This window comes from Protopterus annectens, chromosome 2.part1, assembly GCF_019279795.1.
Source record: "Protopterus annectens isolate FY-2018-M chromosome 2.part1, PAN1.0, whole genome shotgun sequence".
Taxonomy (NCBI): Eukaryota; Metazoa; Chordata; order Ceratodontiformes; family Protopteridae; genus Protopterus; species Protopterus annectens.
In genome coordinates, this window is record NC_056729.1 from 907,459,679 (window position 1) to 907,482,881 (window position 23,203).

A 23,203-nucleotide genomic window follows, 5' to 3' on the forward strand; every position below is an offset into this window, starting at 1 on the left:
CCTTGGGGTGTGGTATGTGTTGGAGAGTGAATGCCATAATCCTAAGTTCATAGATTCATAGGTACGTACTAGGCTAGCTGCCTTTGTGAGCCATTTTATGCCTAGCCAATTTCCCTTTCAAAGGTGAGAATCAAACCCTGTACCTTGTGTCCAACCCCCCCCCCCAAAAAAAAATCTTAACTATAGGGTCATAAGTAAGTACTAGACTAACTACGCTTGTAGGCCATTTTAAGCCTAGCCAATTTCCCTTGGAGGGGATTCAACTCTGTGCTTTGGTATTTGAGGTAAACACCTTAACCATTTTGCCAACCCCAGATGAACAGGTCATATTTCTTGCAGTCTAAGGATCCAAAATTCAAGACCACAAGTACCTGCATTTCAGATCCTCAGACGGCATGAAAGGAATAATAAAATGAAAGTAGTTTTTAAGGAGTTATACTGACCTAGTGTCGGCACATGTTTGCCCTAACCATGCAGCGTACATTACACAGACAGCAGAAGGAGCAGAAAACTGAAGTCCCATTGTACAATGGCCATATTTAAAAGTTGGAAGCAGTTTCTTTCTTAGATAATATAATTCTGTTGTAGCAGTAATCCACTCCTGTGTATAGATAACATTGGATTTACCCATGTGTGGATTTACTTGATCACTCTGACTTCACCCTTGTGAACAAACCACAACTGTGGGTAAATCCTGTATTACCCAGACCAAGTCACAGATTATGGCTAAGCTGGAAAATACCATGCAGAATTCCCAAAACACGTACATTGTCTTTGTAAATGACCAAAACATCATGATGAAGTGACATTGCCAGCAAACACTCCATAATGAAAACACTGTGGGAAGCATGGTTTTATTTTCATTTTGTTTTGCATTTCAGAGCTTTTATAGCTGTTTTGTAGAATATAGCTGTGTGGCCATTTCCTTTTATTGCAGCCCTGTCCTCAAAGCAGTTTCCATGGAGTGTCTTTCTCATTGTTACTCTAACATGACATGTATTACAGGGTGTAGGAGGTAGATCTATTATCTTTGTTCCAACAGGTTTGCAAAATACCTGTCTTTAGATCCTGAGGAGTACCAAGGCTAAAGTTGCCAGGGTTTAGCACCTTATTATATAGCAAATCAGCAGAGGTTTGAGTGGTAGTACTGAAGGGGCTGACTTAAAGGAGCCCTTTAGTAATGAGCACAGAAGGTAAATTTTCATGAAGAGACGCATCTCGTCTTCTTGTCACAAAAAAGAATATTTGCTTTGCAAAAAATAGAATTGAAGAAGTCTTACAAAAGTAAAAACTTCAGTGCCTAGTTACATGTTAGTGATCATCTGTCATTTTCTAATAAGCTGCTGCTATCATATCCCGAAGCATCTTGAAACTCAGTTTTAAAATAGACTACAAGCTGTTTCCTGCATGGTAGCGTTTCCATGTACACCAAGAAGGCAAACAGTTGACCTATATAATTAATTCCTTTATTATGCATGCTGTTAACAGTCTGCCGTTTCCTTTGCAATTGAAAAACAAAAACACTGTAATATTCTCATGGTTGGGAGTGGGATTAATTAGTATTGAATATGCTTTCTGTGAGTCATTCCCAACACTGTTTTTAACAATGTGCATTTTTCCCCACAGTAACAATCCAGCTCACAGATACTTTCTGGCAACAAACCCTGTCTCTGGAGAACTGTACATTTCTGATACAAACACACGCAGAATATATCATCCCAAGTCCCTGACTGGTGCTAAAGATCTGACAAAGAATTTAGAAGTTGTTGCAGGAACTGGAGAGCAGTGCAATCCTTTTGATGAATCAAGGTGCGGTGATGGGGGAAAAGCTGTAGATGCCCTGCTCATTAACCCCAAAGGTTTGTAAAAACAGTAACTGACATTATTTTGTTCACATTCACTCCGAGCCATATGAATTGTTTTTATTTGCTGATGTTTGTATTTTTTTTTGTAAAAAGTGATAATGTCATACCTTTCAGGGGTAATGATATTGGGATAAGATACCATCTTGGAATATTCAAAACATATCATTATTTACTGAGCAGTCATCAGAATTTCTTTTCAGAATCCACAAAGTAAAGGCTTAGCATAAGTTTTTATTTATTGCTTTTTAGGGTGTGGTATATCCCATTAGGCCAGCAATCTTTTGCCAAAAAAATGTTTTTTTTTTTTTTTTCGATATAGGGATATATAGTTGCAGGATTCAAGTGGTTCAGCTCCTGCCAAGGAAAATAATAAAAAGTTATGACAATAAGAATCATTCAGGACAGTAAGGGCCTTTAGTATGTTTATAAAAGGATATAACCTAGGTTAACAAGTTAGACATTTTTAGGTGACACTTGTAAAGGGGTCTTGCTCCCAGCTGTGCTGTCGGCATTTCAGGTTCAACTACTAGAATGTTCCAGAAGTGTGTACAGGGTGGGGATGAGATCAAACAGTTCATAGCCTGCTTTATTATTCTTGGGAGTGAGGGTTTGGGGTTCACAGTTAAGGATGTGCAGTTCTGAATGCTGAGGAGGGAAAAACTATCCACCTTCCTATAATCTATTTACTTTTCAACACATTCTATTGATTTGTCTTCAGCATGAACTGAAGTGTAGGCATGTAAACGAGGTTCTCCATTACTGCACTCTGTGTCATAACTTATAGATATAAGTAATATTTGTCCTACAGCTGTCAGCATGCATGTAATTCCTTGGAATCCTGCCTCCTTCCAGGCTCAATAGGATTCTCAAGAGACTGCACTTTTCTTGTGTGATGCACTAGGGCGAAATGTACTTGGGTGGCACATGGAGTTGAGAAACAAAGATCAGAGCTGATAGTTAAAATAGCCAAAGTACTAAGTATAAAACTAATTTAAAATTAAAAAGTGAGCATGTCTTATAAGTCATCAAAATAAGTTATTACATTTGCACTTGTTAGTACATGTCCCAATGCAATAACAAGAATTCTGGGCAGTAAAATTACTTATTTCCGCTGTACATTTTGACACTGTATTGGAAATGAAATATGATGATGTGTTGTCCTTCCTATGCAGGTAATGAGATTATAGTGCTACACCTGTGCAAGGCAGTTTAATGTGAATGAGTGTACAGCACAGTATAGCACAGTTTTGCACAGTATGGTCGATATACTATTGTCAGTTGGTTGTGTCTCATTGCTGACAAATGACCTTTTATATATATTCAGTGCATGTCTTTCCTTCTTCTAACTCCGCACCTAGTAGTAAGTGCATTAACATTTGTAAGCTGCCACACCCTGCTCCATCAAGTTCACCTTTACTGTTAAATTGACCTTAGTCATCTTTGCTCCTGGGTTGCTGGCTTGCTGCTAATGGCTATTTTGGGTTAGCAAAGAGCTGAGGTGATTCAGTGCTTTCCTGTGCCCCTAAGTTTAACTCTTGAGAGTAATAACTTGCTTTTACATGGTTATCTGTATTTAGACATTTTTCCCTCTTTTGCCATCTTATAGCAGTGTCTGTTAATCACGTCAGCCAATGACTCCCAGCTTCTCTTGCTGAGGGTCTCACATCCTGTCCTCCTTAGACCTCTCTGAGTTCCTCCTCCACCTTGCTTAACCTGTTTGATAGCTATGCTTTTTTCTGGCTTTGAAACAATCCTTCTGCACAATAAGATGGTGTGGCACTGCTAAATGGAGGGAAGCCTGAGCAGCATTGTTTTCTAAGCAGTTATTTCAATAGTAGTTAAAATGGCCAGATGTTGTAAGGGCTCCAAGCCCTTTGGACAATGGCTACACATCTTAGGTCATCTCATTATTAGTACCACACAGTAAGTTGGTGTGAAACTGTCTGATAACCATGATCCTTTCTGCAGTCTTACTGGAAATATTGGAGGAGAGTCTGTTTGGCGTAAGGAGGTTGCTTAGTTCCAGAGAATGTGCTAACAGCACAGATTTATTCTGGACAAGAGTGTAGCACATATGTATACCTCTTAACAAGACAGTATTTCATTGCAGTTTATTTAATGTCATGTTAATGCAAGCAGGTTGCTTGCATTCTGACTTTCTAGTATTGCATATCAGTACTGCACAGAAGTGTACCTTTTTCATGAGTGGTCAAAGTTGACTTTACACAACCAAAGGAAAGGGTGTCTAACCTTCCAAGTGTATCTTGGAACATGTCATTAGCATAGTTATTCTCTTTATTGTCTTTGACTTACATAGCTTTGAGCTAATAAGCCTACTTACAAACCAAAATCACAAAGTCCACAACAAATAAAGCAGTGGTGAAAACAACTTAAAACACAAGGAGACACCACCAGGCCATGAATGACATAAAGTAAGTAAAATGTTTATTTTATTAGAATAACAGGGAATATAGTTAATTCTAAATGACAAGAGCAAGGTGGGCAAATGATACTTTGCTCCAGCCACTAACACATGCCAGGAGCGGATGTTTTCAGTTCATTGGTCCAGGGAGTTCTGACAGCTCTGTTTGTAACCTGGCTCTGCTGAAGTTCTATTCTGAAACAGAGTAATGAACAGAAGCCTGTGGCACCAGCATGTCTTTTGCTGCTGTGTCAGCATTTCAGGTTCATGAGTGGACTTTCTCAGTGATAGACCATACAGAGGTGGCTGAGGAAGGCATGAATTCATGCTGATCACTTTAGTGACTCTTTCTAATGTAACACTACTAAAATATGCTGGTGAGGCACTGGTTCATAGGTTCATAGGTGTGTACTAGGCTAATGGCCCTGGGGCCTTTACAAGCTTAGTCATAGGATTACCTTGGCATAGTGCCACCCAACCATAGTTCCCAATGCCTCTGTTGAGTAGAGCCACTGCAGATATCCCTGGGGTGAATTTTCTGTTCCCCATCCACTCATCAAGATTTCTCTTGAAGAGGGTCAGCAAGGTGCTCTGCTTGACATGTATGGGAAGTCTGTTCCATAGCATGGGCAGTCTGTAGGTTATGAACCTGTCCCACCAGCATGTTCTGTTAATTGTGGTAATGAGGTTGAGGTCTCCGGAGCATGTGGTGCAGAGGTATTGGGATTTCTTTAGGTGTAGCATTTCTAACAGAGCTGGGTTAGACATGGCTTTGTAAGTCAAGCAGAGATCACCTCTAAGTAGGCGATATGAGATAGAGAATAGTTGGGAGTTTTTTGAGTCTGTCCATATAGGACAAGTGTTTAAGGCCCAGGATCCTCTTTGTGAGGTACTTTTGCAGTCTCTCCAGTTGTTGCAGATGTCTAGTGAGGTACATGCCAAATGGGGCATTGTTCTCAATGATTGGCCTAATGAGGGAAGAGTAGTGGGAGACAATGACCTCTTTCTTCCTGGATGCAAAACCCTTAGTAATGTGTCACATAGGACTTTCTGACCACAGTGGTAATGTGGTGATCAAAAGGGAGGTTGCTGTCAACCTGTGTTCCCAGATCTCTTATAACACCTTCTGTGTTCAGTGGACTACCATCAATGTGGCAATTCATGGGAACCGGGTTTTTCCCAAAGGGTATGACGACACATTTTTTGGCATTGAGCTTAAGGCCATGGTTCTGACACCAGTCACTGGTCAAAGTGAGGCCATTCTGTAGGATGTCAATATCACTTGGGGAGTTAATAATAGCTCCCAACTTGCAATCATCTGCAAACTTTGTTAGCTAGAGTCCCTTCATTTTGGCCTGGACTTCAGAGAAGAAGATACCAAACAGGAGAGGACCCAGGACCGAACCCTGTGGGACTCCACTCATGACTAATCAGCAGTCTGACTTGGAATCAGCTACTTTTACACTGTGGGTTCTATCTGTGAGCCAGTTTGCAACCCACCTAGTAATATAGGGGTTGATGCCAAGCTTAGTGAGTTTTTCTATGATTCCTGAGTGGGGAATGGTATCAGAAGCCTTGGCCAGATCAAGGTAGGCTGTATGAACCACCTTGCCTTCATCCACAGCTCTGGTGACTGACTCAAAGAAGTCGACCAAGTTGAGCAGGCATGATCTACCCTTCACAAAACCAAACTGTGTGGGATCCAGTGTTTGGAGATTCTCTGTATCCTTGTTTATTAGGTCCATGATGATGTGTTCCATACCTTTGCATATCAGACTGGTCAGGCAAATGGGGAGATAGTTCCCAGGGTCTGTAGTCGCTCCTCCTTTGTGGAGAGGGATGACTGTAGCAGTGCGCCATTCAGCAGGGACAAAGCTTGAGGTGAGGCTGTGATTGAACAGGGCACACAGGTGAGGTGCCAGTTCACTCTGTAGTTCATGTAGAACACAACCAAGGATATTGTCAGATCCCATAAAAGCTGTATTCTTGGCCTTGGACAGTGCTGTTTTAACCTATGCAGCAGTAATACTGGGTGCCTGGCAATCTACTGGTATTGTGATTGATCCTTTAGGGGGGGGGGGTTAAAGTTGGCACTGAATCTGTCGGCCATTATACTGGCATTATCTGTTGGTAGGAGGTACCATTGTGCAGTAGCTCAGAGCAAATCTGGGTATTGCCTTGGAGATTCTTTACATAACTGTAGAAGGCCTTGCGGTTGTCTTTACTATCTGCTGCAATTCTGTTTTCATACCTAGCTTTAGAGGATTTGATGAGGGATCTCAGCTTTTTGTTCAGGCAGATAAGGGAGTTTTTCCAGTCGTGGGACTTCACCTTATTCTGCATCAGTTTCCTCCTTCTGTTGTAGAGTTTGTTTATGGCAGAAGACCACAAGATTGGCTTCCTTTTGTTTGGAGGGGAGTGTCTTGGTTCTGTTGGGTATGGCGAGATCCATGCATTTGTGTACATGTTCATACAGTGCATTCTTGTATGATTCTGCGGTCACGCAACTATTCTCCATTTGCATGGGTGCCATCAAGTTAACCACCTCTGTTTTTAGGATCCCAAATTTAGCTTTGGAGAAGTTTTTTATTGGGGGTTACCTTTGCTGGGGGGTGAGGGTGGGAGGGATGTTGGATTTCCAAGGTGATTAGTTTGTGGTCGGATCTAACCAGGGAGGAGCTGACTATTGGTGTAGAGCAATGGTCGCCTATGTTAGTAATGACCAGGTCAAGGATGTTGCTACCTCTAGTGGGGGAAAGAACGAGCTGGTCCAGGGCATTGGAATTAATGAACTCCAGGAAACGCTGGGCAAGTGTATTGGTACATAAGTAGTTTACCTAGTTAATGGAGGGGTAGTTGAAGTTGCCTAGTAAGAGAGTGTTAAGTTAGATCCAATATTCTCCAGAGTGCTTAGGAACGTGGAGTGTGATTCTTGGGTCATGGTTAGGGACCTATAGCAGGCTACGACCTGAATCACTGTCTTACCCAATGTTAGTTGCACCTAAAGTATCTCTGATGCGTTATGTTGGGCTACCAGTCTGGATGTGTGCGCATTCTTTATGAATATGGAAACACCACCACCTTTGAAGCTTCAGTCTAAGTTCTGGGGCCAAAAGGTGTGGAATGAATTATAGCCTGGTAGCGCAGGGGTGCTTTCTGCTGCCTTGAACCAGGTCTCTGTTACAGCACAAATGTTGATGTTCTCCATTTTAAGGAGTGCCTCGAGTGAGTGCATTTTGAGATTTAGACTTCTAGCGTTGAGCAACATGACCCTCAAATTGCATTTGTTTGTAGCTGTTACGGTGGTAATTTGGTCTTTGGAACACCACCTAAAAAAGGCACTGTAGGGGTGTCAAGAGCCTTGGCCAGTAACCGGAAGCCCAGGGGTGAAAGATGCAGGCCATCTCTGGCAAAGCATCGAGGTCTGTCATTCATGTCATCCCAGGCAGACAGATACTGGATCCCCTCAGAGTGACACCAGAAACTTAGCCAATTGTTGAAGTCAGTCATTTTCTGCTTGTACTGTGGTATAATTCTGGGTGATGGTAGGATGCTGCTCAGGGCTAGGATCATACCTACCTGGGCTACATAATCCAAGAGCTCCTCCATGTCTCTTTTCATGTAGTCCAGGGAGGTACGTCTCAGGTCATTCACACCCACATGTACAATGACAGAGTCATATTTGTACCTGTTGCTGAGCTACCTGAGTGCATGCATTATGTGTCAGATCCTGGCACCTGAGAGGCAGCTGACTGTTACTTTCTCCTTATTCTACCTAGTGAGTGGGACATCAGTGTGCCTCACTATCGAGTCACCTATGGCTAGTGTGTTGGGCATGCTGTTTTGCCTTAGGGACTTTGGTTGAGTGGCACACTGTTTAGGAGAATTATGTGTCTCATGATTAGTGTTGTGTTGTAGTGGTTGAATGTGTTTCTGCCTTGGAGGTCTCTGCTGCTTGGGTAGATTTTTATTGAGAGGCACCGTGAAGATGGGTGTGTGGTATGTGTTTTTATGTGAAGGCAGTGCTGGTATGTGATCCAGATGGCTATGTGTTCCATGTGGTGTGGTGCAAGTGTTGACCTTCTCCTCTTGACCAGCTATTCCGGTCTTCACTGGAGAGTGCGTGGCTTCCAGTTTGGATATATAAGTGCATATCTCGCAAGTCTGAGTGCTGGAAGGTAAGAGGAGGGGGTTGATGGTGTACATGAGGCAGTTGCTACTTTGCCTCAGGATCCCCATGTTCACCAGGTTAATAGGAGAAAGCACAGGGAACTGACCTTTAGACATGCCTGAAGGGGTGGGCTTTGCTAATAAGTACTAGATCTGTTTCCTTGTAGAACATTAGTGGTGGTAGCACTTGTGTGCAACAATAATTGCTACAAGAAGTCTGGTAAAGTGCTAGACTAATAAGCTAGTATAAGTGCAGGAGAGGAGAGAACTAGAAGATCTAAGAGAAAAATTGAAGAGCAGACTCTGGCACCACTCAGAAGCTTTCAGCAGTCCTGGGTACAGCAAGTCTGTATCTGGACTAGACTAGTTGCTGGAAAGGCGGGAAATAACAGCAAGTGCGGGCTTTTAAACACGAAAGTTGGGAGAGATGGAAAAACTGTCCAACCGGACAATAAACTAGAATTTCTGGGCCAGGAACCACTCCTCTTGTGGTAGATAGGCTACCTAGTGCTTACCACTCCCACTGATAAGCTAGAAGGCTTCCCTCCAACACAGAAAGGCTTGGACGCAGCATATCTGTATCTGAACTAGACTGTATCTGGACTGAAACTGGACTAGACTGGTAGTAAATTAGTTCTGAGGTTGTACAGTAGACCTCAGGTAAGATGTGTTTGTACAGTATTATATTAATAAATATGGAAAGAACACAATGCAAAAAGAAAGAACACTGCAGAAAAATGAACAGTATACATGGAAGAGAGGAGAAGAGCTCTCTTTGCAGCTTGTGTCAAAGTTCGAGCATCTGCCAAGAAAACATGTTCTGGACTTGTGGAGGAATAGGCTTCTCTTTCCTTCCTGGTCATTCACTGGAAAACTGCAGAACAGCAGCTGGCACCACTACAACATAAAGCTGACCCAAAAGAAAGAGCTCTTCTTTGCTCCTGCAACTGTAGCACGTTATTGGCTAAAACTGTATCAAGCAGCTTTCTACATTTACAACCACAAGCTCACTTCATATTAAGCATTTTCTCTTCCGCCAAGTCATAAATGCAATATTGGCATTGATTTATGAATTTACAGTTTCATAAGTCAGTGTTACTGCTGCACTCCTGCACCATCAGCACCTGATGATCGTTCCCCCTAACAGCTTGCACCAAGGGCAGCCACCCCCTCCGCAGCACTAAACCAGTGGTACTACTGCACTACCACACCATCAGCATCTGTTGATCATATGCTTAACAGCTTGCACGTCGGGCAGTCACCCCCTTCGCACCACTAAACCAGTGGTACTACTGCACTCCCTCACCACCAGCACCTGATGATCTTACCCTTAATAGCTTGCACCTAGTGAAACCACCCCCTCTGTCCCACCATAGTTCTTTGAGAAGGTAGGGAAGGACGGAAACTAGTATGAGCATGATCAACATTCCAGTCAGCACCACAGGGAAAGATGCATAGGAAATGGAGATATATGGAACCTATCAGATTAGTTTGTGATTTTTTTTTTATTTTTATTTTAAGCATTTTCTTAGAATTGATACATGTTATTACTCTGGCACGTATACTTTTTCACTGCTGACAACCTTGTACAGAGATAACATTAGCTGCAGAAAAAAGGTCTTTGCTCAAGCTTCAGAATTTTGAAGATGACTTACCTTTTTATCACATTTTCAGGGATTGCAGTCGATAAGAATGGTATCATATACTTTATTGATGGAACCATGATCCGAAAGGTGGACCAGAATGGCATTATTTCAACACTTTTGGGTTCTAATGACCTAACATCTGCTCGCCCACTGATCTGTGACAGCAGCATGCACATCAGCCAGGTATTTATAAATGGGAATCTGCAGCATTTGAATATTTAAATACTTATGAGTAAATAATGATAAATTCATAAGAGATAAGATATCTGTCAATTATATTTCTGAGATAAGAATCTTACATACATACATAAATGTGACACATGCTTGTGGAAGAAGATGCAAACATTAGTGTACCTGCGTACTTCTTAGCGCCTGTCTAGCTGCCTTTCCATTCCCACCCTCATTCTAATCCTTCTCTGCTCCTTTAGAGCTCTATGATTGATGTTCTTCATGTTTCATTGTTGCAGTCATCACACTTGAGTTATTCTGCCAGGGGTAGCCCTCAGTTGGCCCGAATACCAGAGGCTTAGTATTTCTGCGTCGGTTGCTGTCACTTCAGGATTGATGTCAGGTTGTCAGTGGTATAAAAACAGGCAGCCGACACCATTACATTAGTCTTTCTTGCCGAGGAGTCCGTCAGGTTGTCAGTGGTATAAAAACAGGCAGCCAACACCATTACATTAGTCTTTCTTGCCGAGGAGTCCGTCAGGTTGTCAGTGGTATAAAAACAGGCAGCCGACACCATTACATTAGTCTTTCTTGCCGAGGAGTCCGAAGAAGAAGCAGTTCACATGAGTGCCGGTTGGCCGCTACCTGAGTTTTCGTTCCCAAAATTGCAGTTGAAGTCTTCTAAAGATAAGCACCCCGTTAGGGATCCTTTTTTTTTTTTGCTCTAACCGATGTCAGAAAAAGCTAACAATTGTCTCACCTGTGGAAAGTAAATACCACACCGAGATTTCCATTCTTACTGCATCACCTGTTTAGGCCCAGACCACGACGTCCCTCTCTGTCGGTTTTGTGCTTTGTTCAATGCCCGAACTATACGTCGTCGTGCACTTACTCTAGCTAAATACCTTCACTCTCAATCCCCGTATTCTGAAATGACTTCAGTAAGCCATCCGACAACTAATCTTCTGAAAAAACATAAGGATAAAGGCAGAGTCAGACCGCACAGGTCCCAAACTGCCAATGCTACCGTTAAGCTAGTCGCCAGTTCACTGGTACTTGGTGAGGTGCTTTTGCAGCCCCTAATGCCCGCTTCCATGGATTCGCAGGCCACTACCGAGACCCGTTCAGAGTCTGGTATGCCACGAGACTCTTCTTTGACTATGGAACCTGCAGATGTACCTACCTTGGATGGGTCTGGAGCTGTTGTGCAGGCACCGGCTTCTGAGGAAGTTCTTTGCACTACCAATATTCGACACAAAACTGACAACCCAAACTCAAGCGCCTGCTTCCTTGCCACAATCACAGATGCTTAAAATGGTGGAAGACCTTATCGTGCTGATTAGAAGAAGCCAGCCTCCCCCTGTTAAAAGGAAAAGAGACTTGTCCCCAGCAACTTTATCTGACCAAGAGTCCGACGACTCTGAGGTTTCTGATTATGAAGACATGCCCTTATCTGCTTATAAGGATTCAGATGCAGAGGAATCCATTCCTTCTGCATCTCGTCAAGAGGATTTTCCTTTTGGTGAAACCCTACATTCCTTTGAGAGAACATTTCCATTAGGAATACCAGGATTCTCCTCAGTCCAAAAAGACACTCAGGGAATTTTTAGTTTTAGCACAGCACAGACCCTTAGCTATCCCTCCTGTTCTGGATGTTGTGGATGATGTTTTTATGGAGTCCAGTCTAACTCCTGATACTTTACCTCCTACTCCCAGGAAACCTGACAGGTATTACAGAGTCCCTGACTCATACAAATTTCTTTTCAAGAACCCTACTGCTGACCCAGAGGTCATCTCCCAGGGACCTAAAGGAATAAAAGCAACTACAGCTAAGAATCCCACCCCCTTGGACAGGGATTCCCAAGCGTTAGACAGATGGGGTAAAAAACTATACACCTCTGCAACTCTTGCCATTAGAGCATTAAATTGTCAGTTCCACATGCTGAAATACCAGCAACATACTATGGAACTTATTAAACAAAAATTATCTACCTTCCCTGACTGTGCAGAAAATAAAGAATTACAGCAGCTTATGCATTCTGCAAGCCAAGTCAGCAAGCATACCCTGCAATGTGGATTTGATGCCCTAGAAGCATCTTGTAGGGCAGCAGTCACAAGTTCTGTACATAGAAGGCACGATTGGCTTAAGGAGCAGACCTTGCCAGATCATGTCAAATCAAAATTGTTGGACGCACCACTGAATAAAAACAATCTGTTTGGCACCAAAGCAGAAGAGGTTTTAAAAAAGATGGAAGAAAAAGCTACGTCTATGCCAACAGTCAAAGACTTTTTGCAAGTACAGCCTCCAGGATTCAGTAGGCATTGCCTCTCAAAACATTGGTCCTTTCCAGCCCCCTCAAGGCCACCTCAGACTAGACCTAGGGGAAGCAGACCTCCCAGACAACAGTCTCAGGGTATCCAAAGATCTAAGCAATGGAGTACTTCCACTTCTAAAACAGAGAGTGCTAAGCCACCCCCTTATGGAAAAAATTCACAATGACTTCTCAACTCCTCCTCTCACCTCTGCCCAATTGCTCGTGCCTCTAGGAGGAAAACCTGCCTACCATGCAAAAAAACTGGGCCTCTATCACCAACGTTCGATGGGTCCTCAACATTGTATCCCAGGGGTACAAATTTTATTTCCATATGCTGACAACACTAAAAGGGTTCCCAGGTCTTCCTCCAAACCAGTGAGCAGAGGCACAAAACCAAGTTCAGTCCCTACTCTCCATAAGGGCAATTCAGCCTGTTCCTGCAGAACAGATAGGCCAAGGTTTTTATTCCAGACTTTTCCTGGTACCCAGAAAAGAGGGCACCTGGCGCTCAATCTTATATTTGTCCATTCTAAACACCTTCCTGGTGGTACCAAATTTCAAAATGCTCACCCTACAACAGCTTCTCCGTGTGCTGTTCAAAGATGCCTGGTTAGCCACCCTAGACCTAAAGGAGACCTATCAGGATATCCCAATCAGGGACTCCTGCAGGAAATATCTACGTTTCAGGGCAGGATCTATGCATTATCAGTTCTCTGCACTTCCCTTTGGCTTATACACTGCTCCCAGAGTTTTCACAAAATGCCTGGCTCCAGTCATTGCCTTTTGCAGACAAAGAAATATTCAAATTTACCCCTATTTGGATGACTGCCTGATTCAGGCAGACAGGAAAAGCTGTTGCAGCACCTGACATTTGTAAAGGACCTTCTAACCTCACTGGGGTACACTATCAACGAAAAGAAATCCTAAGTAGTCCCCAGTCAAAAAATTGTATTCCTGGGAGCAAGCTTGGACACACCATCCCAGATGGCATTCCTTACTCCAGAAAAACAAGCCTATTTGACAGGCTACTCAAATGGCCACCAGAACCCAGTTATCTGCAAGGAAAATCTTGAAAGCTCTAGGGTTCATGGCCTCCTGCATTCTACTATTTCCATATGCCAGACTGCACATGAGGAAACTTCAGTGGTACTTAAAAAGTCTTTGGTGCCAACATTCTCAGGACCTGGAAACTGTCATACCTATGATACCTTGTCTAAGGAAAGAGTTCCTTTGGTGGGCAGCAGCATGCAACCACAACAAGGGACTTCCCTTTACACAACCCCATGCCGCCCAGATCCTAACCACAAATACATCAGACTATGCCTGGGGTGCACATCTGGACAGCAGGTGCATTCAGAGCCACTGGAGCCCAAATCAAATTCATCTGCACATCAACCAGAAAGAGATGCTAGCTGTTCAGCATGCTCTGACAGTTTTCAGATCCCTAATCTCTCTGGGGCCTCTACTAATCAAAACTGACAACACCACAGTGATGTGGTACATCAACAAGCAGGGGGAACCCACTCTTACCCACTCTGCAGGCTAGCCATGACCCTTTGGAACACAGCCTCAGTCATGCATATTCACCTGCAAGCCCAGTTCCTGCCAGGCAAGCAAACCTCTGTAGCAGACAACTTAAGCAGAAATCTCCTAGACCCACATGAGTGGCAATTAAACCACAACACCTTCAGCCTTGTGACCCAGAAATGGGGTACCCCGAAGGTGGACCTATTTGCCTCCCCCTACAACCACCAGCTCAGCAAATTCTGCACCAGGGAACCTCACAGCAAGGCCTGGAAAGTGGATGCCTTGCCCTTCCACTGGGAAAACCTCTGAATCTATGCATTTCCCCCCTTCCTCTTCTTACCAGAGTACTACTCAAAATAAGAGGAGAGACCAAGTGCAATCCTGATTGCCCCAGACTGGCCACACCAGCACTGGTACCCACTACTGTGCATTCTGTCTCCGTTGCCTCCATGGTACCTCATTCAGATTCCAACTCTCCTGACAGCAGGAGAGAGAATTCTTGCATCCACAATTGCACACCCTGAACCTGGCAGCCTGACTTATTCCTTGACTTCTCCTCCAGTGGCCAGCCTGAGCAAGCAGGTCCTGGATGTTATACATGAAGCCAGATGATCCAGTACTAGAAAATCCTATGCTGACAAGTGGAAAAGGTATTGTTCCAGGATCCAGACTAAAGGAGCTGACCCAGCACAGTCCTCCTTACCTCTCATCTTGGATTACCTATCAAACTTACTCCACAGGTGCCTGTCCTTCTCTTACATTAAAATCCTCTCATCAAACAGTTTCTGAGAGGGGCTAACAACTTAAGGCCACCAAGAAGAGCCCCTACCCCTACTTGGGACCTTAACTTTCTGTTGGAAAAGATCACATTACCCCCTTTGAGCCTGCAGCTTTAGCAGAGCTACAATTCTTCTCTTGGAAAACAGCCTTGCTTTTGGCCATCGCTTCAGCTAGAAGAGTGTCTGAGCTACAAGCACTTATGGCTGTGGAATCCTTCATCATTTTCCATGCTGACAGGGTCTCCCTCAGGAATAACCCAACTTTCATGCCTAAAGTGGTGCCCAGTGTGGCTCTCAACCAATCTATTCATTTGCCCACCTTTTGCCCTAAACCTCAAAATAAGGTGGAAAGGATCCTGCACTCTTTAGATGTGCACAGACAGCTCAGATTCTACTTGGATAGGGCTAAGCCCTTTAGGAAATCTGACCAGCTACTAGTCAGCTTTGCATCAGGGGCAGAGGTCAAGGCCATATCAAAACAAACAATCTCCAAATGGATAGCACACTGTATCAATTTCTGTTACAAACGCCATGGAAACCACCCCCACAGGGGGTTAGAACACATTCCACTAGGGCAACTTCATCCTCTACAGCCTTTCTCAGATGGGTCCCTACCAAGGACATCCTGGAAGCTGCAACATGGAGTTCTTTTCATGCCTTCACCAAGCATTACCACCTGCCTATCTCTTTCACATCCAGGGCAGGCTTTGCAACTGCAGTCCTGCAGGGCGTACTAGCCAGCCCCAACTCTTCTTGACCGCCTCCACCCATTCTTCAGCTTTGGGAATCAACTCAAGTGTGATGACTGCAACAGTGAAACACGAGGAACATAGTACAGTTGTGTACACTTACCATAAATGTAGATGTTCGAGTGTATTCACTGTTGCAGTCCTGGTTTCCCACCCTCCAGCCCCCTTGTTTCTCTTTCTCTCTCTCTCTTCCTCACTCCTTACAGGGCTATTGGTATTTACTTTCTACTGGTGGTCTTATTCCACCATAACTCAGCTCCCTATTTGGGGGCTCTTGACATTTGGGGCAAGAAAAATTGATGTAATGGTATCAGCTGCCTGTTTTTATACCACTAACGACCTGACGTCAGTCCTGAAGTGACAGCAACTGACGCAGAAATACTAAGCTTCTGGTATTCGGGCCGACTGAGGGCTACCCCTGGCAGGATAACCCATAACTACAGCAGTGAATACACTCGAACATCTACATTTATGGTAAGTGTACAGAACTCTACTTTCTGCACTCTGCTGTATTGTTTTGAAAGTCGCACAATACAAAATCGAAGAATTCCTGTCCCCATCATTCATCCCATCTCTTCCTTTAAATTCATCCCGTCTCCATTGTGGGCAGCATTTTTTTCTGGGCTACACTGATAGCCCCCCAGAAGAACTTTTTGTGGCAGTGGGCACACTCCCTGCACCCTCAAGCGATTGCACACCCTAAGTAAAAAAGTGTAGGTCTGTTCACTGAGGCTTGCAGTTAGAATATTAAGATTATGACAGTATTGTTTCACCTTTTTGAAAAATGACCTTCTTATCAGTGACTTTACAACAAGAGTCCCATATTTTATATGTGCATTTTCACCATAAGTCTTTAGAGTGAGTCTGAAGCACTTTTAGTCTTTCATGCAAGTCCACTTGTTTTTTCCTTGTCACTTTTACAGTTCTACAATGCACTCTATCAGTCCAATATCATGCGTTAGAAATGCTTCCATGATACTAGACCTTTTTAAGCACTTCTTCATCTAATTGTATAATGTATTTTATTTTAGTGTGTGTGTGTGTGTGTGTGTGCATGTGTGTGTGTGTGTTTACTGGGAAAACCCATAGGTACACCTCTCCGTATGGGAGTAACCAAGAACCACTGTCAGGTGTTCACAGTTAGAGTATTAAAATACAGCCTGATGGATTCAAACTATGAACTACAAGAAGAAGTGTTTTAGTAGTCTTAATCCTTTGTGGCAAACTGACAGTCAAATGTAGTGTGTGAATGGGACTTTTGTATCCCTTAAGCCTTATGCAACAAAGCTCATTGTTTCACTGGCCTTGATGAATGACCTTTCACATTGCTTTTTAAAGAAATGATAGCATTGCCAAGGTCTTTCACACTAGTACCTACTCAAGAAGGTTAACTCCTCCTGGTTTACATTTTTTTCCTCATTTTTCCTTTTGCATTGTTTTGCATTGATTCTCAGTCTTCTATATGGCATCTCCAAGCTTCTTGCCCTCTAATTGTGGTGACTCTCGGTCACAACACCACCACCACACCTAGTTATGTGCCATCCATCATCCAAAAGGCTTCTGCCAACCTTCAGTTCTTATGTAGTCTCATCAGCAAACAGCACAAACAGAACAGAGCATCACTGGCAATGTCTTGGTAGGAGTCGGCACTCCACTTCACAAGTCCCTAGGCTTTATTTATTTGTTGGTTTGTTTATTTGTATTTGTTTTGCCCAGTCAGTGGTATCCTTCTTCTTCCGTACCTGTCTTCTGCACCAGTCTTAGTTGCGATCCAGTTCTTATATTGGCTGTAGTCTGAGATTCATGTCATTCACCCCCCTTTCTTTCAAGTTGTCCTCTAGAGACAGGAGGCTAACTCACTGGCTATTCTAAGATTCCTTGTGTGTCTGCCTTATATACAGAAGCTTTACTGATAATATTCCTTCTCTTTGGAATTCCCTTTGGCAAACAGACACAGTGAAGAGACTAGCAAATGGACAAGCAACTTCCCATGCAAGTCTTTCAGGAGACTTAGGTGAGATCGGTCTGAGTCGAATGCTTTGTCCCCATAATCTACGGTCTCTTCATTCCTATCATTACGTGTTTGACTGTGATGACTCCTCCTGCCATTCTCAATGCACAGACTTCAGATGTATTCTCCATTTATAACAAACTTTATAAGTACACTTAAGTTTCTTTTCAGACCTACCAGTAGGCCCCTCACTCTTTGCACTCGCACCCCTCATTTTCTAAGGTTATGTCACATTGCACTGTACTTTTCCACAGTGTATATATGGAGTACCTTCTGTGTACTTCCTGATGCTTTTTTTTTTGTTGGACTCATCCATTCCCTGCTGCCAGACTCCCATGTGTATCTTAAATAGTTATTTCATCCCTTTTTGTGACCCGGACAGCTATCTAACATCACTGCTTCTTAGCTTAGACAAGTGCAGTTCTCTCTTGCTCTCCAGTTATATTCTGTATGGAATTTGCATGCTTTCCCAATTTCTCTGTGGGTTTTCTTCAGGTAGTCTGTTTTCCTCCTTTGTTGGCAGGGTGGCTTAATGGCTAAGGTGTTTGCCTTACAAACACAAGGTGCAGGGTTTGAGTCTCACAAGGGATAACTGGCTAGACTTAAAACAGCTCACAGGGGCAGTTAGCCTAGTACTAAACTTTGAACCTATGAACTATGAACCTAAGTAGAAGCCCCATTTAGAGTTGCCCTTGCTCTCAAATTTTCTTAAATGATATTATGCCTTACTCTTTCATAGTGTGCAAAGCTTCTATCTCCTTTTCCTACTTAGTCCCAGTTCCACAAAGGGGCACATTCTGATCACAAAGATGAAAGTAGTCTGCCTATATTCCCAGGACAGATGTAGTTTCCACTTTCCTCTAAGTTGCTAGCGTTCGAAGATCATTACCACCACTACTAATTCCCCTTTTCCATTTTTTACCTGTAGTCAAGGTTCATGTCTGCGGTGGTGGAGCTCAGGTAGTGTTGTCGCCTCACAGTAAGACGCTGTCTGGTTCGATTCTCAGCTAGAGCGTCTTCTGCGTGGAGACATGCGTGAATGGGCCTACCTTCATTGGAGGTTGTGTGACAGGGCTGGCAACTCGGTATGTAAAAATCAACTGCCAGTCATTAGCAGACCGGAGTTCCGCTGTGGCGACCCCTAACCGGGAAAAGCCGAAAGACACAAGTCAAGGTTCATGTCAGTTTGTCGCCATCTATGTCTCAGAGTAGTGCCACTCTCCTGCCTCCTTCACAGTCACCCACACCTGTTGCTGGTCTTGTCTCATATAATCCCTCCATCTCTTGGCTGAACATCCTTGTATCTGTTTGTTCATAGGTTCATAGGTCGGTACTAGGCTATTGGCCCAAGGGCCTACGTAAGCCTAGCCAGCAAGGTACCATAGGCTGTGTGAACCACCTTACCCTCATCCACGGCTTTGGTGACTACCTCAAAGAAGTCAATCAGGTTCAGGAGGCATGATCTGCCTTTCACAAACCCGAACTGGGTGGGATCCAGAGTTTGGAGGTTACCAATGTCTTTGTTTATGAGTTCCATGATGATACGTTCCATGGTCTTGCAAACCAGGCTCGTCAGGCTAATAGGTCGATAGTTCCCAGGATCAGTGGTGGCTCCCCCTTTGTGGAGTGGGATACCTTTTGCTGTGCACCGTTCAGTGGGCACAAAGCCTGATGCGAGGCTATTATTGAACATGGTGCTTAAGTGGGGAGTCAGTTCGTTCTGATGTTCGTGTAAAATGCAGCCTGGGATGTTGTCCGGTCCCATGTTTTTGGCTTTAGAGAGTGCAGCTTTTACCTGCATAATTGTGATTACAGGGACTCTGCATTCTTTCTGTATAGATATGGGCCCTTTAGGGGGTGAGAGGGGGGTAAAGATAGCACTGAACCGATCTGCCAGATGTTGGTAATATCAGTTGGTTCTGTAATTTACGAGCCTTTGTGCTGTAACTCAGAGCAGATCTTGGTGTTGCCATCTAGATTGTTGACATAGCTATAGAATGCTTTGTGGTTCTCCTTGAATATAGTAGCGATTTTGTTTTCGTAGCTAGCTTTGGAGGATCTTGTAAGGGATCTCAGCTTCTTACTGAGGCTGACCAGGGAGCTCCTACACTCATGGGATTTTACTCTCTTTTGCAACAGTTTCTTCCTTCTGTTGTACAGTTTGTGTATGGCAGGGGACCACCAGATTGGCTTCCTTTTTTTGGAGGATAGCGTCTTGGTTCTGTTTGGGATAGCACGATCCATGCACTTGTGTAAGTGCTTATAGAGTGCATTTGTGTAGGATTCAGCAGTTGTAACTGTATTGTCCATCTGCATGGGTGTCATGAAGTTCACCACTTAAGCATGAAGTTGGCTTTGGAGAAATTTTTTACTGTGGTTTCCTTAATGGGGGGTGGGGGCGGGATGTGGATATCAAGGGTGATAAGCTTATGGTCGGATCGGACCAACGAGGAGTTGACTTCAGGTGTGGAACACCAATCATTCATGTTAGTAATGACCAGGTCTAGGATATTGTTGCCCCTGGTGGGGGTGTGGATAAGTTGATCTAGGGCATTGTGTTCTTCCTTTCTCTCCCAAATCAGTCTCTATTCCAGTAGTCTAGCTATAACTTGGAATAAAATTCCTATATCAGTCAGATCTATCACACACCTTCATCTTTTCAAACAGTTACTAAAAGATTCCTCTCTGTCTCTTGGCTTTGTCCCTGACACTCATCTGGGACATAGCTCTGTAACACCCTTCATCACCTTTCTTATACCTCTCTAAAGCACTAAATAATTTGATCTGCTTATCTGCTTCTAATACCTCACTTTATGGTACCTCTTAAGCTACTATACCTACTTTTAATTAGCACAACCAACTTCTCTATCAACACTCAAACTTGCTTGTATCCTCTAATATCTTTCATTATTGTATTTATTAAATCACTCCTACCTGTCTTATACACCACTCTTCTGTCTTTAAAGTCTGAATACAAGGCTTGTATATTTAATGTTTTTGAATATCAATACAAATTTTATTATGCTGACTATTATGTATTTGCTGAAATTGCTTTATAAAATTTGTTATTGTAAATATTGATTGCATTAAGTATGACACCTTGGAGCTTTTCTCCCTGGGCCTTCTCTGCCTCGTTGGACTTTCCTGGTAAACAAATATCAGTAAGTAACTAAAAGGAATTTACCAAATTACCTTTTCCTTTCCTTCACATGACTAAACCACTAAATCCTGTTCTCTATGACCTTTCTCTACATTTGGGGCTACCTTTTCTTCCCCTCTCATGTTGTCTTTTGAGTTTCTTTTACATATTGTTCTCACGTGTGTCAGTTGGCTCCAGCATGGCTTATTCTAGCGTTGACCTCTTCATTCAGACTAATCCGTGTCAGTGCCACCTTCATCCCTCCCTGCTCTGGTAATCTACCTCTGAATGTAGTGAGAACGTAGCCTGTCTTGTTGTTGCTGCTTTCATTCTTTGTAGTTTATTAATAAAATTAATCCAAATTTATTGCTGCACTTCCATTTTCAGCACTGTTTCTGTGCTCATTCACATGGAGTCAGTTGTGTACAAAGAGTTTCTATTCTTTCATGTGTTGCTCTGTTCCATAACCAGTCTGCTCCCTACCTCAGCTGAGTACTGGACACCTAAAAATCCTGTCTGTGCTGGATAAGCTAGGTCACGTTGAGAGGGCTTCCATCTCCCTGAACGTATTGCAGAATTCTCTGAGGTCTCACATTTTCTGCCAGGGGTAGCCCTCAGTCGGCCCGAATACCAGAGGCTTAGTATTTCTGCATTGGTTTCTGTCACTCCAGGACTGACATCAAGTCGTCAGTGGTATAAAATCAGGCAGCTGATGCCATTACATCAGGCTTTCTTGCTGAGGAACCCGAAGCAGAAGCAGTTCGCACGAGTGCTTGTTGGCCACTACCTGAGTTTTAGTTTCCGAATTGATGTCTTCTAAAGCTAAGTACCCCATTGGGGATCCTTTTTTCTTGCTCTAACCAATGTCAGAAAACGTTAACAATTGTCTCGCCTGTGGAAAGCAAATACCACACCAAGACTTCCATTCTTATTGCTTCACTAGTTTAGGCCCAGAGCATGACGTTCCCCACTGTCGCTTTTGTGCTTTGTTCAACGCCAGAACTATACGTCATCGGGCCCTTATTGTAGCTAGATATTTTTGCTCTCAGTCCTCAAATTCTGATATGGCTTTGGTAAGCCATACAACTACCGATCTTACGAAAAAACATAAGAATAAAGACAGAGACAGACCGCACAGGTCCAAAACTGCGGACAGTGCTTCTGTTAAGCTAGTCATCAGTTCTCCAGTCCTCAGTGAGGCGCTTTCGCAGCCCCTGATGCCCGCATCTGTGGATTCACAGGCCACTACTGAGACCCTTTCAGAGTCCGGTATGCTGCAAGACTCTTCTTCAACTAAGGATCCTGTGGATGTCGCTACCTTGGATGGGTCCGGAGCCACTGACCAGGCACCGGCTTCTGAGGAAGTACTTCACACTACCAATACTCGACACAGACCGATGACTTCTTTTGCATCTTCAGTTCTTTCTAAAACTACTGAGTTTCTAAGGCCCAGGGTACAAACCACACCCAATAAAATGACAACCCAAGCTCAGGCACCTGCTTCCTTGCCTCAGACTCAAATGCTTAAAATGGCAGAAGACCTTATTATGCTTATTAGGTGAAGCCAGACTACACCTTCCAAAAGAAAAAGAGGCTTGTCCCCAGTAGTTTTATCGGAACAGGAGTCCGATGACTCTGATGCATCTTAATATGAAGATATGCAACCCCTCTCTGCTTATGAGGATTTTGATGCAGAAGAATCCATTCCTTCTGCCTCTCCACCTGAGGATTTTGCATTTGGGGAAACCCTACATACTTTAAGGGAACATTTCCAATGGGAATGTCAGGACTATCCTCAGTCAAAAAAGAGACTCAGGGAATTTTTAGATCTACTACAGCACAGACCTTTGGCCATTCCTTCTGTTCTGGATGTTGTGGATGATGTTTTTATGGAGTCCAGTCTGACTCCTGACACCATTCCTCCTGTTCCCAGGAAACCTGACAGATATTACAGAGTCCCTGACTCTCACAAATTTCTTTTCAAAAATCCTACTGTTGACCCAGAGGTAATCTCCCAAGGACCTAAAGGAATCAAAACAACTTCACCTAAGAATCCCACCCTCTCAGATAGGGATTTCCGAGCATTAGACAGATGGGGTAAAAAAGTATACACCTCTGCTACTCTTGCTATTAGAGCAGTAAATTGTCAGTTCCACATGCTGAAATATCAGCAACATACCATGGAACTCCTCAAACAAGAAATGTCTTCTTTTCCTGCTTGTGCAAAAAATACAGAATTGCAAGAGTTAATACAGTCTGCAAATCAAGTAACTAATCACACCTTACAAGGTGGCTTTGATTCCCTAGAAGCATCTTGCAGGGCAGCAGTCACTGGTTCTGGGCGTCAAAGCCACATTGTAAGGTGTGCTTACAATGTGGCTTTGATGCCCTAGAAGCATCTTGCAGGGTAGC

The 23,203-nt window shown here is 43.5% G+C and overlaps 1 protein-coding gene across 11 annotated transcripts in view; it reads left to right on the forward strand.

The window, feature by feature from the left end:
• TENM3 (teneurin transmembrane protein 3) overlaps nucleotides 1-23,203 on the forward strand; it is a 3,803,041-nt gene that overhangs the window by 3,555,636 nt on the left and 224,202 nt on the right. For all 11 annotated transcript variants that reach the window (XM_044062527.1, XM_044062530.1, XM_044062531.1 and 8 more), the window contains 2 exons: nucleotides 1,627-1,859; nucleotides 10,132-10,286. In XM_044062527.1, the coding sequence (XP_043918462.1) occupies nucleotides 1,627-1,859; nucleotides 10,132-10,286 (388 nt within the window). The remainder of the gene's footprint in view (nucleotides 1-1,626; nucleotides 1,860-10,131; nucleotides 10,287-23,203) is intronic.